A 16406-nucleotide genomic window follows, 5' to 3' on the forward strand; every position below is an offset into this window, starting at 1 on the left:
CCTTTCGGCTTGAACATTGAAATGACCGTAAATATGAAATGGATAAGAAGACACCGTGTGTTTCAAAATGTAATAGGAAGTGACAAATATGGACTAGAAAAAATGAAAATGCAACCTAAATGCTGATGTGGGATGTGACAGGATTATAAAGTTACTTATTCCAGATCAGTTTGGACTGAAGGAATTAAGCTTGTGTGCAGAACTGAATAGAACTTAGACCTTTGTAAAAAGTCCTCTCTGCTAGAGATCATGTTTAATTAGTAGCCATATCACATTAAGATAAATATGCATTAACTTCTCTTTTGGCTGTGATAGGGAAAAACTGAGCCCTGAAAAAGATAGGATTGTTGTCCTCTGCTTACAGCCAGGACCAAATACACATGAAAGCCATCTGTTTGATGTTACTTTAATCACTTTTTCTATGATCTATCACTCTCTTGCTCTTTTATAGGATGCATCTCACATAATAGTCATACAGTCCCAATTTTGAGATATAAGTCAAGAGTCTGCTGAAGAAGATTTTGTAAAAAATCAAATAGGAGAATTCCCCCCCCCATCTGAAGCCTATATTTCGTGCACTGCCCCTAATGCAGGGTGTATTCTGTGCCTCTGTCTGGAAGTGGGCGGTTTTTGTTATTGAGGGAAAACATTCCTGAAAGTGAGTCAGAGAGTGAGAGAAAATAAAACAGTCTCTGTTCCCAGTGTCACTGAGTAGAACTACTTGCTGTGCAGTTGCATCTTGTCAGCGTGGACACTGCAGTTGTTGTTTACTGTAAGCTGTCTCAACATAGTAGGCCAAAACAGAGCCTGTCTGAGCTACTTGGAATTTCACAATTTGGGTAAGTAGTAAAATCTAAAACTTGAAAAATGTGAAAATATTACAGCAGCATGAACAATGTGATTCATATGTTTAACCTAATTTTGAATATTTTGGTTTGGTAAAGGCCCGAACACGGTCAATGTTTTTTTTCTTTGTTATGTATTGTATCATAATTGTTTGTCAACATACTTTTTTTCACTTTCAAAAGAGAATAAAGTCAGATCACATGATGTAATTAAAGCTAGAGTGTGTAGTTTCTGCCGCCCTGTGAGGAATTCTAAGTAATGACAACAAAACTGTCCATTATTGCAAATAAACACACACACACACACACACACACTCCCCTTCTGCGCAGGAAAGTCACCAGACACCATAATCTAATGCACATAGCCATACTAAGAAATACAGAGAGTTGTGTGAAGTTGAAAGTCTTAATTAGCTTTGTAGCAACTCATTTGGCAATGGCTTGAATGTAACAGATGTTTATTAATATCAAAAAGTTATGCACTAAAGCTTTAACATTTTAACCTTTGATAAGTGAAAATACATACAGTATAGGCCTATTACTTATGAGGACATAGTCTCCTCATACAATATATGTATGATGTCATATAAATACATATATGCATTCAAATCACTTCACTCTTGCAATTGTATTGTAATTGACATGCAAGTAATAATTGACATGTATTTGTATTAGGCTTTTCATAAATCTCTAGATTCTTTACAGGGGTACAAAACAACATACTTGTGGCCTTGCACATAATTTTTTACCCCACTTCATATTGTTTTTCTTTTCATTTAAACACCACAGCATATTACACCACAAAAACCTCAGAGAAAGATGGACACAAAGAGAATGATATTCTGTTTGCTTGTGGCAGGTAACACAATTGGTCATCTCTTTGTTTCCTATCTCATCCATTCATACACCCCACTTACACAACGTGTCAAAGAGACCTGCTTCAACTCATTTCTTTCTTTGTTACTTCCAAAACTCTCTTTCAGTTATTATCAGCCCTGTGTTTACTGAAGAATGGAGGGCCAATGTTGTAAAAGAACTTGACGCCCTGGTCACATCCTGTGTTGTGGTACCCTGTTCATTCACCCATCCTAAAGAGAACCTGCCCACCTCCAGACTCAGAGGGATCTGGCATCGTTCGACTGATAGAAACCAACGCATCTACTACGAGGATAGCACGCAGGTCTTGGAAAACTTTAGGGGCCGCACAAAGTTGTTGGGACATCTGGGTCAGAACAACTGCTCTTTAGAAATTACTAACATTAAAGATCATGACAACGGCCCTTTCTGTTTCCGGCTCGAACTAGCACGAACAGAGACTGATACATCCACCGTTGACAAGTTCTCCTTTGTGGAGAGTTGTGTCGAATTGAGAATGCTCCGTATGTCACCGACTTTCCAAAATGTCATAAATCTATACTGATTTTCTATGTTACAATAATTAGCCTCTTGCTTAATATCTGCTTTTCTTTTTTTTCAATGATAGCTGATCCTCCGAATCCTACACTGAGTCACCCAAAGACGGCCATTCAAGATCGTCCCTACACTATCACCTGTTCAGTCCGCCATACCTGCCCCTCCCATGTGCCTAAACTCACATGGAGTAGAGGCACAGCAGATGAGGTAACAGAGGTCCACAAGGAAACTGGCTTTGGCTACTGGGAGGCCGAGTCCATCCTGACCATCATTCCTGAGGAGAAGGATGATCACAGTGATGTCACCTGTACAGCACAATTTAATGGACAGAAGACATCATCTACAACATTGAAACTGTATGTAAAACGTGAGATCTTTTCACTCGGTTGTTGAATTTTGAGGATTTTCATTATGTAAAGTTCATATTCTGGATGCTGTCCTCGTTGCATTTGTGCAATATAATATGGCTGTGTCTATTTGCAGGTACAGAAAACTATAACCACATCATCATTCCCACGGTGGCAGTGATTGGTACAGCTGTGATCTTTGCAGTCTTCTGCATTTTCATGGTGAAAAGATACAAGTGAGTTTGTTACTGACTTATATTACAGAGAACAACATGATCAGTTATTACATTAATAAAGTAGGAATGTATTTCATTACTGTCTAATTCTTATGTTTGTTCTGTGCTCCTCCAAAACAAACGCCTCTCCAGACTGTCTCGCAGGTGAGAAAACATTTTGTACATTTTGGACCTAAAAAAAGCCTACTGGTTGTCAAGGATTACATTTTAAAAGAGCAATAAACAGCTGAAATTGTTGTAGGCCATTCTTATTAAAGGCAAAAAAGGATTTTTTAATGCATTTTTATCTTATAATTTGGTGACTAGTTCTGTACCGTTCCAACTGTAAACTTTTACACACCAATGCATCATTTGTCTTGCATATCTCTGCAGATGTAACATGTTTATTTTTGATTCTGCTTTACGATAAACTATGCTTCTATCTTTATGTGAAATGGCAATGCCTTATTTTCTGTTCTTCTTTTTTAATCGGGTGAATCTAAAGGTGAGAATTGAAAAAAGGAACTTCACTTAAATATGTGAAACCACCCAGTTTGCTTTATTTGTTGTGATGTCCTTACAGTTAAACCGTTAAAAAACAAATATTAAATGTAATAATATTTAACATGTAAAGCTGCATCGCTGTCCCATCGCAGTCTTTTGCACACAATTCAGAACTGATATTACAGATATGTTTTCTTATTATTCATTTGTCTATTTTGCCCACATTGTGATGGAATCTTAAAAAAATTGTCAACAAACATGGCATGTCTTTGGTCGAAGCAAACAATGAGTTCTGTTTTTCTGTTACCGAGGGAGGGCTTGTCTGTGGCTCTTTGTCTGGTTTACTTGAAGGTAAACCTTTTTCTTGAGAATGTGGTCCCATGGTACAGATTGTATTGACTCCTTAAACAAATCTGATCACAATCGCATTCTGATTGCAAAATTGAATCAGATCATATGTGTATTTTCTTGTTGTTTTTAGATAATCAAAAGAAAGCAGAAGAAGTGACCAGTGTCCTCCATTACGGTCTATTGCTGACTGCCACTGTCATGCCACTTTTTTGATGCTACAACTGTGGAGACAGCAAAGTTGGAAAGTTTTAAATCCTACATGTGTTTTTTTTTTTTTACTGAAATTAAAGGGGCTGTACTCGATATTCAGAAGAAAAAGTGGTCTGGGATTGCTGCCACATGGCTCTCACAGACCATTCCCCTTTTCAAATACCAACACTGTCACATCCCTCGGCTACAGATACCGACTCACAAGGCACTCACATCACATGCACGCGTGGCCGGTTGGCTTTCAAAACAACAAACAGAGAAACTCAGATTATAACTCACACAGAAGGAGTGTGACTTCCTTCACTGCTCAGGACAACATTACTCCACTATATCTTTACATAGCAAATAGTTGTTTACTGCTTTATCATTTTCTGAATATCGAGTACTGCCCCTTTAAGTCAAAAGGCAAATTATTTGCTGAAGGGTTTAATTAGTTTGTTTGACAAGCTCGTTTTCATCTTATTCACATATTAGCTTCAGAGAAACTGCATTATGTTAATGGCAACAATAATCTGAAAAAATAGACAAAATAAGATATAAAATTCTGTCGACAAAGCTTGAAGGTTTTAGCAGCATAGTTCCCTGAAAAGCAATGTTTTGTACTGTAAACATGTTTGTTTGTGAGGAGGAAATAAACTGTAAAAAATGTATTCACTGTCAACTGGCATGTGAGTGTATTAAATGCACTGTGCTAGTGTCTCTCAAATGATAATTACAGCCGGTGATGACACTGTGCTGAGATGTGACAAAACAGTTTCTCCCCAAAATAAAAGAAATACATTAATTAAATTAAACACCCACCATTTCCATCTGTCTGAACAGATAAGAGTAAAAGAAAGTGATTTGTACATTACATTTTTGATTTGTGCTCACTCTGTTGTGATTGCTTCATCATTGCTTTATTGATAATTCCTTTGTCCTCCACAGGGGCGAAACTCTACAAACCTTCCTCATTCTGTATACTTTGACTCATATATTTACTCAATTTTCATGAAAATATATATTTTGCACTTACTTTTATATTCAGCTACCTTTAGATGGAGTAAAATCTAGAACTACACCAAATTTGTCAGCCAGACTTTTTTTGGACAATAGGTTGTTAATGTATAAGTTTCTACTTGGGGAATGAATGCTCTGTGACATGTTCATACAACTCGAGAGGCTTCTCATTTATTTGTCTACTGACGTGTATGACAGTATGGGCCGTAGCATACAACATTACATCCTAGGACATTTTCCCGACTGCCTTAAGAAATGTGTATCACGCCCTGTTGTGGCAGCCTTATCACTATGCAAATAACCTTACGCCGTTAACTAGATCCAGCATGTGAACAGTTACATGACAGTTAAAGACATATGTTGTGAATCTGTTACATTCCATTTTGTTATAACTGAATAAAGCCTCTCTCATCCGTTTAAACTGGCATCAAAATTTGGCAATATGAATTGTTACTTTTTTACTTCCTGAAGATTTACCAGCATGAACCAACCTTTAACCAATCCTCCTTTCATTTGGGTGCCCCTTTCTTATCTATCTACTCATCATCGAAGTGAATGGAGCATAGAAAATGTAGCCTGTATATTCTTGTGTGTCTCATTAAACCTTTAGAACATTGTTGAACTGAACCCTGCTTTGTGTCACTTTTTTCTCCCGAGATCTCTTAACAGCTTTCAGAGTTAACTCACAGAGGCCAAGCCAGTAGATGATAGGCTAAGAACCACAAAACAATCGTGATCGTATTGCCTCATTACAATGTAACTGCCATGGATGTTTTTTTACAAACTGGCCCCTTCTCAGTATGCCACAGCTGCAGCTCCAACTGCTGACATTGTTGATAAGCATACCAAATCAGCAGCCAAACTATAACACCGGTAACTAACTTGTTGTTTTCAGATCACAGGCATGCACCTGTCCCTTTCACCTCACGCAGTATCTTTGCCTCACATCTCTTCCTTCGGGCCAGAACCACCACTGCCCTTAATTGCCTCTAAAACTAAAAAGTCAGCATTTAATCTCAATCTGTCCAATTTATATCCAGTATGCTTGAGTAGGCGGAAGAAGCTCAGTATGTGGGTACTCGTCAGTTCAGGTCCGCATTGCCCCATACAAGCTAAGTTTGCAGTGTGAAAGTGCACTTGAGCAAGTGCAACCCAACTGCCTGTCCATGGGCAGCCTCGTAATTCTGACATCTCTCCATTAATGCAGGTTAGGTCCTGTGTGTGTGTGTGTGTGTGTGTGTTTGTGTGTGTGTTTATGTGTTTGTGTCTGTAAAATAACAACAGAAAAAAATCAATACCCCCTCGGGAATGAAAAAAGTAGGTCTTCTTCATCTTCTTAGAGCCAAAACAATACTTTTGTGCTTTAGTCTCAAAAACTAAAAACACAAAACAGGACTCTTTCAGAGATGTTTTTATTGAAAGTCAAAAAACTCACTCACATGACCAAAGGAGAGGTCTAGTGAGGTATGACTATTCTTAAGCAAATGGAGAAGAGACCACCCCCTGCCTTCTACACCATGAACTCAACTGTCACTGCCTCTACACAAACAAACAAAATTGGACTCACTTTGTAGTTTTGCCTGCAGTGCTTTGTGTTTCCCCTACAGTTTATCTGTCTTATTGAACTGAATTCCAGGCTAGCAGATACAGTTGTGATCCGCAAGATAGCAGTAAAATCAGGTAAGATTTTGACAACACTGAATTACACTTTCAGAATAAAAGAATAATACTTTAAGAATATCTAATATAGATATGCTGCTTTAGCAAAGCTAATATTCAAACATCACAATAGAAATTGAAGATTAGTCTAGGTTTAGCACTATTGGAATACTTAGAATATACTGTTTTTATCTATGTTAATGAAGAAAAACATTAATGTAACAGACAAACCTTTTGAACGATAATGCAGATCATCTACGGGTACATTTGTCATATAAATTAAAATACTTATGAATACCTTTTCGAGTTCACTTTTGCAATTATATTGTAATTTGCCATATTTTTTTCTTTTCATTTCAACACCACCAAAAGCTCAAAGAAGTAAGGACAAAGACAGCAAGAAGATGATATTCTCTTTGTTCCTGGCAGGTATATAATTAGTCATCCTTTTTGTTTCCAATCTTATTACTATATACACCCCATTCAAACAAAGAAATCTTTTTTTTTTTTGTTACTTCCAAAACTCTCTTTCAGCTATTATCAGCCCTGTGATTACTGAAGAATGGAGGGCCAGTGTTGTAGAAGAACTTGACGCCCTGGTTACATCCTGTGTTGTGGTACCCTGTTCATTCACCCATCCTAAAGAGAAGCTGCCCACCGCCAGACTCAGAGGGATCTGGCATCGTTCAACTGATAAAAACCAACGCATCTATTTTGAGGATAGCACGCAGGTCTTGGAAAACTTTAGGGGCCGCACAAAGTTGTTGGGGCAGCTGGGTCAGAACAACTGCACTTTAGAAATTACTAACATTAAAGATCATGACAACGGCCCTTTCTGTTTCCGGATCGAACTAGCACGAACAGAGACTGATACATCCACCGTTGACAAGTTCTCCTTTGTGGAGAGTTGCGTCACGCTCAGAATGTTCCGTATGTCACAGACTTTCCAAAATGTCATAAATCTATACTGATTTTCTATGTTACAATAATTAGCCTCTTGCTTAATATCTGCTTTTCCTTTTTTTTCATTGATAGCTGATCCTCTGAATCCTACACTGAGTCACCCAAAGACGGCCATTCAAGATCGTCCCTACACTATCACCTGTTCAGTCCGCCATACCTGCCCCTCCCATGTGCCTAAACTCACATGGAGTAGAGGCACAGCAGATGAGGTAACAGAGGTCCACAAGGAAATTAGTTTGGGCTACTGGGAGGCCCAGTCCATCCTGGCCATCATTCCTGAGGAGAAGGATGATCACAGTGATGTCACCTGTACAGCAGAATTTAATGGACAGAAGACATCATCTGCAACATTGAGACTCTATGTAAAACGTGAGATCTTTTCACTCAGTTGTTGAATTTTGAGGATTTTCTTTATGTAAAGTTCATATCCTGGATGCTGTCCTCTTTGCATTTGTGCAATATAATACGGCTCTATTGCTCTACTGTCTATTTGCAGGTACAGAAAACTATAACCACATCATCATTCCCACGGTGGCAGTGATTGGTACAGCTGTGATCTTTGCAGTCTTCTGCATTTTCATGGTGAAAAGATACAAGTGAGTTTATTACTTACTTATATTACAGAGATTAATAAAGTAGGAATATATTGCATTACTGTCTAATTCTTAAGTTTGTTAAGTACTCCTCATTTCTCCTCTTTCTGTCTGCTTAAGGAAACGCATAGCAGAACTCCAAAATCAAGAAGGCAGGTAAAGAGAAAAATATATCAGATCCAGTTTTTAGTGCATTACTGATTCTTTTTCTCTCATTAGAATGTGATTCATGTATTTATTTCTTTATCTATTTGTCACATTTAGTGTGTGGAACCGCCTCTCCAGAATGTCTCGCAGGTGAGAAAACATTTTGTACATTTTGGACCTAAAATTTCTGGAATATGTGAGAGCAGGGGGGTAGCGTACAGGTTGTCAAGGATTGCATTTTAAAAGAGCAATAAACAGCTGAAATTAATGTAGGCCATTCTGATTAAAGGCAAAAGGAATTTATTTATGGATTTTTATCTTATAATTTGGTGATTAGTTCTGTACTGTTCCAACCATAAACCTCTACACACCAATGCTTCATTGATCTTGCATATCTCTGCAGAAGTAACACGTTTAATTTTGATTCTGCTTTATGATACGATCTATGCTTCTCTCTTTATGTGAAATGGCAATGCCTTATTTTCTGTTCTTCTTTTTTAATCAGGAGAATCTAAAGGTGAGAATTGAAAAAAGGAACTTCACTTAAATATGTGAAACCACACAGTTTGCTTTATTTGTTGTGATGTCCGCACAGTTGAACCAATATGTAAAAAATATATATATAAAAATATATAAAACTGCAACAATACATTTATAGCCACAAGGGGGTAGAAGAAATTCAAAAACAAGTTTCTGCACACAGTTTCAGCAGACACAGAGCAACATTACTGTCCCATGTTTTTTGCACACAATTCAGAACTGGTATTTCATATGATATGTATCTGGTATTAAAATTATTGTGATTGAATCTTAAACAATTTGTCAACAAACATGGCATGTCTTTGGTTGAAGCAAACAAGTTCTGTTCTTCTGTTACCGAGGGAGGGCTTGTCTCACTGTAAACCCAGATTTAGTTGTAATTAAACTTTTTTAGTGCTCAGTACTTATTCTTTCATGTTTTGTTAAAAAACATATTCATTAGTAAATCACATTTGTTGTTTGTAATAATCAGCTTAAGTATGCTATGCACAGATCATATTAAGCAGAGATAACTAAGGATGTTAAGTTTCTGTATGTGAGGGACGGGGTCATTTGAACTGTTCTGTGCTGAAGCGATGCAAAGGCTCATGGGAAAAAAAATTCTGAACGGTTTTTGTCCTAGTTAAAATGTGTTTTAATAATGTTCTGTTAATGTTGGGTGTGCATTTATGTTACCTGGGTTTTTGATTTGTATGGTTGATTTAGTGTTCATGTTTATCTACATTTATTGTTGTACCATGACCGGGGGCCGAGTGATGGCATTTGGATTGTGGTAATTGATATTAAACATATTGGACATTAGTTACTCTGTGTACCAAGGGAATCTTTCTGTGCAGGTCAATCATTGCAAAATTACAATGTTAACTGTGTAATGTTTACCTCAAATGTGTTGAATACATTGTTCTTAAAATCATACCGTCATAAAGGGAAAAAAACAGTGTTTATATTAATTATTTCTTTAGTAGTGAAAACTAGCCTAATGTTTTACGTTTGTCATGTTTCTTTGCACGTTTAAAGCTATAGTGCGTAGTTCCTGTCTCGTTCATGAGGAGTTGTAAACGATTAAGCTTAGCTTTAACTCAACATGCTTATTTTAGACAACTTGACTCACACAGAAGGTGTGTGATTTCCTTCTGTGCTCAGGACACCATTACGCCACTATATCTTTACATAGCAAATAGTTGTTTACTGCTATATAATTTTCTGATTATCGAGTACTGGCCCTTTAAGTAAAAAAGGCAAATTATTTGCTTCAGGGTGTAATTTGTTTGACAAGCTGGTTTTCATCTTATTCACATATTAGCTTAAGAGAAACTGCATTATGTTAATGGAAACAATAATCTGCAAAAATAAAGACAAAAAAAACAAGATATCAAATTCTGTTGACAAGCTTGAATGTTATAGTAGCCTTGTTCCCTGAAAAGCAACGTTTTGTACTGTAAACACGTTGGGTTGTGAGGAGGAAATAAACTGTAAAAAATGTATTCACTGTCAACTGGCATGTAAATGTGTATTTGCGTTTGTGTTTCTCAAATGATAATTATAGCCGGTGATGACACTGTGCTGAAATGTGACAAACACAAAATATAAAAACTACATTTTATCTCTACAAACCTTTTTCATTCTGTGTACTCTGACTCATGAATATACTCAGTTTTTATGAAAAGATATTTGCTGCTTACTTTCTTACTCAACCTTTAGATAACCCAAAATCTGGAGCTCCTACACCAGACTTGTCAGAGAGACACTTTTTTTTACCAATACTGTAGGTTGTTACAAACTTAACTTCCATAGAGGTTTTATCCAAAATGGCCCCTCTCAGTACTCATGCAGTCATGTCGGCCAGATGGTGGTGCTTTAAGACTAGCTGAAGTCTTGAAAGGGTGGAAGTGAAACAAGAAGAGGAAACAAACTAAATTGGGTGACAAGTGTGATGGAAAGAAAATGATTGTATTTTCCTCAACAACAAGATAGTTCAAATTGAGGCATGTAGAAGAAAATAATCTCGGCCAGTTTAAACCTTTAAGTGTTCTACTCTGAGAGAAAATACATTTACATAACAATCACTTTTCAGTATCATCTGATACAGCTAACTGTAGAAGAATTTGTCTTTCATTCAGCAATGCCATTGCATCTTAATGTAGAGATCTTTCCAGGAAACAAAATGGGTGTTTTTATAATGAGCATTACATTTTAAATTGGGAAGTTCATGAGCTGTGTCATAGAAAGACAGCGATTGCTCTTCATTTAAAAATAAAGAATGGCTAAAATTAGGTTAACAAATGCATCATTTTCTTAAATTTGCCATACATTTTGGTGATTGCTAACTTCTGTTGTTTAATGTGGGTGCACTGTGAGTACATTAAATTCTGTGGCCAATAATTTCAATACAGTCCCTAATTTCAAACATCCCAGCCATATGCTCATTGAAAAGTTGGAATGCTGCAAAAAGGGGGCTAAAGTGACGTAAACCATCTCACTTGTCTTTGAAAGCTGAGTTTGTAACTATAACTTTAAACAAAGTCCTTTTGACAATACTACAGAGTTGGTAACAGTGGTCATTTAGGTTTCAATAGTCAACAACTATCTGGTTTCTCACTTCCTTAATTGTGCTATTGTAACTGCCCTCTTCTCACTTTAAATAACTGATCAAAACACAGTTCAAACAGTTTCATTTCTCTACAAAGATGTATGACATGGAGGCCAAATGCCCACTTTGAGAATTCCTAAATGTTCAATCCTGTTAGTTCAGTCAACATTTCTCATGATTTGGGATTTTTATTTTTATTTTTTTTAATATCGACGCCCATCAGGGCCAATACAACATTTCAAAAATACACAACATTGCCCAATAGACCAGAATCAGCTGATTCTGATAACAGCTAATGCTTTAAACACTGTAACTTAGTAAGTACGGGATACTATTATTATACAGTATATAGCACTTTTAAAACCAGGGTTGCAACAGGCTTCACAGCTACAAAAATGATGAAAAACTGTCAGGGGGAGAGGCGAGGCTTGGACCCAAATATAGTGGAAATGAGAGCAGAGTAGTGTTCAAAGATTTAGTAAGCAAAAAGGTACAATAAAAAGGTGTCCTGAAGTCACAGGCAAAATATGTTTCCACAAAGGGGGCGGCCTCTAGCTCACCCAGTAAGAGCGTTTCGCCCCATGTTGTCTGAGTCCTGCAGCAGCTCGGGGTTCGAATCTGACCTGCGGCCCTTTTCTACGTGTCACCCCCCCATCTCTCTCCCCCTTTCATGTATATCCACTGTCACTATAATAAAGGGAAAAGTCCCTCCCCCCCTCCCAAAAAAAAATAAAATGTCTCCAAAAATACTGAGGAGTACAAAAAGACCAGGAGTTTTTAGAAAGACTCGGTTTCAGAGGCGATTTCTCCATTTGCATGTAAACGAAGGGAAATGTCTCCGTTTGTAAAAATAACCATGTACGTGTAAACAGGGTCTGGAACACCGACAAACATACCTTACAAGACTAGAGAAGCATGACAGAACCCGACATACAAAAATAATGATCCGAGGAAACACAGAGCCTAAATACACAGGGTAAGGAAAAGGAACAGGTTTAACACGTTAGGGCGAGGCAGATAATTACAAAGGCAGGAGAACACAAGACAGGAAATAAAACAAAACATGACAAGGGAGAAAAACCAAGACTTCAAAATAAAACAGGAAACGTAAACAACAGAAAGTCACAATCGTGACAAAAACATTGAAAAGAATTAGAATGAATTGGGGCAAGGAAATACCAATAAAGAGAATAAAGATCCAAATTTGAAACCAAACCACACTGAGGCCTACAGTGATAGATGGGTAGAAATGTTAGTGTGATGAGATAACCTACTGGATTTAGGGTTTTCTTTACCAATGTGGAAGCTTTTTTACCAACACACATACATTCAAATATAGTAGCTTTGAAGCTTCTTAAATCATGTTTAGTCACTGTCAGAGGATTAACAGATCACAGGAATCCGTCTGCAATGGACAAAGAGTATTAGGTTATCTCTTACTGTATATTGGATTAGCTAGCTGCATGAAGGACAGCACATTATGTCTGCTTCTCTGTATTTTCTATAGACACATAAAACCTACTTAACGCCTTTAGGCAGTTATTTTGGCCCTTCCCGATTGCTTTTTTACCAATGGTGGCATAGCTCTGCCTGTACACCACTATGGCCAAGACTGAAATAGTTCAATAACTAGTGGATGGATTGCCATGACATTTTGTAATCGACATTGGTGGTACCCAGAGGATACATCCGTGACTTTGTTGATCCCCTGACTTTTCCTCTAGCACTCACATGAGGTGGATATTTGACTATTTTTTTTTTTTTAAGATAATTTTTTGGGCATTTTCCCTGTATTGGACAGTGGATAGATATGAAAGGGGGAGAGAGATGGGGAATGACACGCAGCAAAGGGCAGCAGGTCGGATTCAAACCCTGCGCCGCTGCAGGACTCAGCCAACATGGGGCGAACACTCTTACTGAGCTTAGCTAGAGGCCGCCCCGACATTTGACATTTTGAGTCATTTATTAGCTCAGCTTTGGCATATACTTTGTAAAAGAGTAGGCTACAAAATATACTCCACCATGGTATCATGAAGGGTTAATTGTGTGTTTCCATGCAGATGCCCCAGTAAATGTGACGGTTGAGCACAAGTCAGATGTAAAGGAGGGAGAAGCTGTGCGGCTGAGCTGCTCCAGTGATGCTAACCCCCCTGCCAGCAGCTATCAGTGGCATAATGAAACTGGTGCTCAGCTGCATCAAGGAAACGTCTACATGCTGCCAAATGTCTCCAGAAACACAGGAGCTCTGTACTGTACTGCCATCAATGCAGTAGGACGAGGCAATTCAACCCCTGTGCAGCTTAATGTGTTATGTAAATAAACAAGTGTAAAAATAAGGAGAGAGTTTTCATTTAAACACATATATAAAAAGTACTATACTAAAGGAAGACTAACTCATAACTCCATTCCTTGTGCTTACAAATGCCCCTGAGATTACAACGGCTTCTTCCTGCTCCTCAGAGGCAGATATGGTAAAGTGTGTGTGCATTGTGGAGTCCAAGCCTCCCAGCATGGTCTATTTTGTGCTTTCTGACAGAGTCCTGCCAAGCACCAAGGTAGAGAAACATGGCTTTGTTACCACTGGGACTCTGCGGGCAAAGTTTGGATCTTCTGAGGCTGTCTACTGTCTGGCAAACAACACCCTGGGTAATGCCAACCTCACACTCCCTTTACCTAACAGTAAGGACGTTTTTTATTATTTTATTTTCAGAAGCGCATGACAGTCACCTGAAGACTGAAGGAATGAACTTTGTATTGAGAAAGAGTAAAATTACACTACATGGTTTCTGTTTGGACAGGTAAGATGCAGAATCTTCATATTATCATCGCTTCTGGAGCAGGAGGGATTTTGGTGATGCTTTTAATAACAGTGACAGTTGTTGAAAAACGGTAAGTTATGTTTTTCAAATAAAGCATTGAAATGTGATTGCTGTTAGACATTTAAAAGATGTGTACATAAAAAAACAAATACCATTGTGAACAGACACCAGAAACATACATACATCCAGGGTTCAAAATTAACAGTATTTACTAGCCAAATGCTGGTAAAATATGCAAGTGGCTGGTAGATTTGCTGTACTTACCATCCAAAAAAAACAACAACATCGCTCGGTTTCAGGTTCTTAAACTAAACACCATAGAGAGCCAATGTCCCGCCCCTTCCGGTGGACCTCATGGGACCTTAACTCACGGTAGTGAACGGGGAGAAGCAAATTATTTTTTGATCCCGTTTGAATTGAGCCATGGATTACAAATATGTTCGTCAATTTAAAAGACAATTTTTCAACCGAAGAAAGTCTCAGTTAGCCGTAGGTTTGTCATATGACCACTTAGTTTTGTGTGAAACCGCTCAGTGAACTACATCTCCCGTCTCACACAATCTACCTCACCTAGCTTGATGCTCGGCTTGCTCGCTAGCTAGCTAGCTTAGCTCTGTTCCACAACACATGTAACGTTATCTTAACTGCTGTGTTTTATTCAGTGAAGTGTTTTCAGCAGATAAGCAAAAGAACAAGCAAGAAAAAAAATGTTTTAAATTGACGAACATCATATTTGTAATCCATGGCTCAATTCAAACGGGATAAAAAAATTATTATCTCTCCATTGACTCTCGTTCATATTTTTTCTGAATTAAGGTCCCATGGACCAGAAGTAGAAGGGCGGGACTTCGGCTCTCTATTATTCTGCCAGCAGGGGGAGGTCTAAGGATGCACCAATAGCGCCCTTTATATAGAGAGTGTGGCCAACTCATATCATGGGCGCCATATTAGATACCAACGTCAGATGACTCTACAGTGTAACTCTATGGGGCGAATATGCTATCTTGAAATAAATTGCTTATTTTCACCATAAATAGGCATATACATTTGTCAATATGTAAAAGTCCATTACGGAAATATTCCAGTGTATATTTTATTTCTTCTATACAGAAAAAAAACATAAAAAAAAAAAAATAATTAAAAAAAAACCCCTCTTTAAAAAATTTTTCCAAATTTTTTTTTTCTTTTAATATCTCCTTAAAAAAAAAATTAATATAAATTTTTTTTTTTAAAAAAAAAAAAAAAAAAAAAAACCACAAAAAAAAAAAAAAAAAATTTATTCTATAAAATTATGGTATAAAAGGATTACTAACGCCACAGGTCTTATGTTGACAACTTGGACGCAGATATGGGAAACTCCAAAGGCAGTCGTAATATTTACCTAGCAGGCTAGTCTAACGCATACCTGTCAAGTTTTGGATTTGAAAATAAGGGAAATTTTCCGGTGCCCACCTCGAGCAGTCCCACCACCCCAACCAAGCTCCAGTATCCCTTACATTTTAAGACAGGTGTACAAGAAAGCTAAAATAACCACTTGATGCAGAATGATGAAAACATTTACAATTTATGACATTGCTTGTCTTTACATTTACATTTTATTTTCATTCCACACATTCTTTTCATTATATATTATATTGCTTTTCTTTTACAGTTTTTCTTTTAATTTCACATAACTTTTCTTTAGTGAGTTATTGTACAAATTTGTTGCAGACTTTGCATTCTTTAAGACTGTTTTGGAAGGAGTGTATTTGTGGGCTGGGCCAGAGTGGTTCATTTTACATGAGAGTAGAGCGCAGACAGTTCTGTTGTCTAACGTCATCCTATTCTCTGTAACAATCTTTCATAGCATGCTAAACACCCTTTCTGAACTTGCATTGCTATGGGGAATGCATAGTAAAGCCTTCATAAGTTTTGGCAGCGCACCATCTCTGTCAGAAATTGACATTTACCTCACAATAATGAACAGCTCCCATACTTTTTGCCTTTTTGGTTCACGGGGACTTTTGCTGCTTCCGTGTCTTTCATCGCAGCCAAACATGCAACAGTTTGGCATTTTTTCAGTGATTTATGTCATTTTTTAAATAATTTATTACATTTTTCCACTATTCCCTGCACTATGTCAATGGGAACCAGATGAATGTTGGTATCAAACATGGAGTCCACGAAACCCATGTCCACCTCGGAACCAATTGCATAGCTCAGAACATTCGA

At 37.6% G+C, this 16406-nt stretch overlaps 2 protein-coding genes across 4 annotated transcripts; both read left to right on the plus strand.

Moving 5' to 3' along the window:
- Window positions 1–605: 605 nt before the first annotated feature.
- Window positions 606–5511, plus strand: LOC120562796 (sialic acid-binding Ig-like lectin 13). 3 transcript variants are annotated; one of them, XR_005639844.1, is made up of 7 exons: window positions 606–839; window positions 1635–1704; window positions 1829–2224; window positions 2329–2625; window positions 2742–2841; window positions 2974–3675; window positions 3806–5511. XR_005639844.1 is itself a non-coding variant. In XM_039806694.1 (7 exons), the coding sequence occupies exons 2-7, from the start codon at window positions 1665–1667 to the stop codon at window positions 3807–3809; spliced, it is 849 nt and encodes a 282-aa protein (XP_039662628.1). In that variant the 5' UTR covers window positions 606–839; window positions 1635–1664; the 3' UTR covers window positions 3810–5511. The 3 variants fall into 3 exon arrangements, 1 of the variants encoding a protein (XP_039662628.1); XM_039806694.1 differs by having other exon boundaries at window positions 2974–2985; XR_005639845.1 differs by having other exon boundaries at window positions 610–839; window positions 2329–2614; window positions 2974–2985.
- Window positions 5512–6412: 901 nt separating this feature from the next.
- LOC120562049 (myelin-associated glycoprotein-like) lies at window positions 6413–9533 on the plus strand. Its single transcript, XM_039805488.1, has 8 exons — window positions 6413–6564; window positions 6916–6972; window positions 7078–7473; window positions 7579–7875; window positions 8003–8102; window positions 8220–8255; window positions 8364–8396; window positions 8752–9533. The coding sequence occupies exons 2-8, from the start codon at window positions 6948–6950 to the stop codon at window positions 8759–8761; spliced, it is 897 nt and encodes a 298-aa protein (XP_039661422.1). The 5' UTR covers window positions 6413–6564; window positions 6916–6947; the 3' UTR covers window positions 8762–9533.
- The last annotated feature ends 6873 nt before the right edge of the window (window positions 9534–16406 follow it).

This window comes from Perca fluviatilis, chromosome 7, assembly GCF_010015445.1.
Source record: "Perca fluviatilis chromosome 7, GENO_Pfluv_1.0, whole genome shotgun sequence".
Lineage (NCBI taxonomy): Eukaryota > Metazoa > Chordata > Actinopteri > Perciformes > Percidae > Perca > Perca fluviatilis.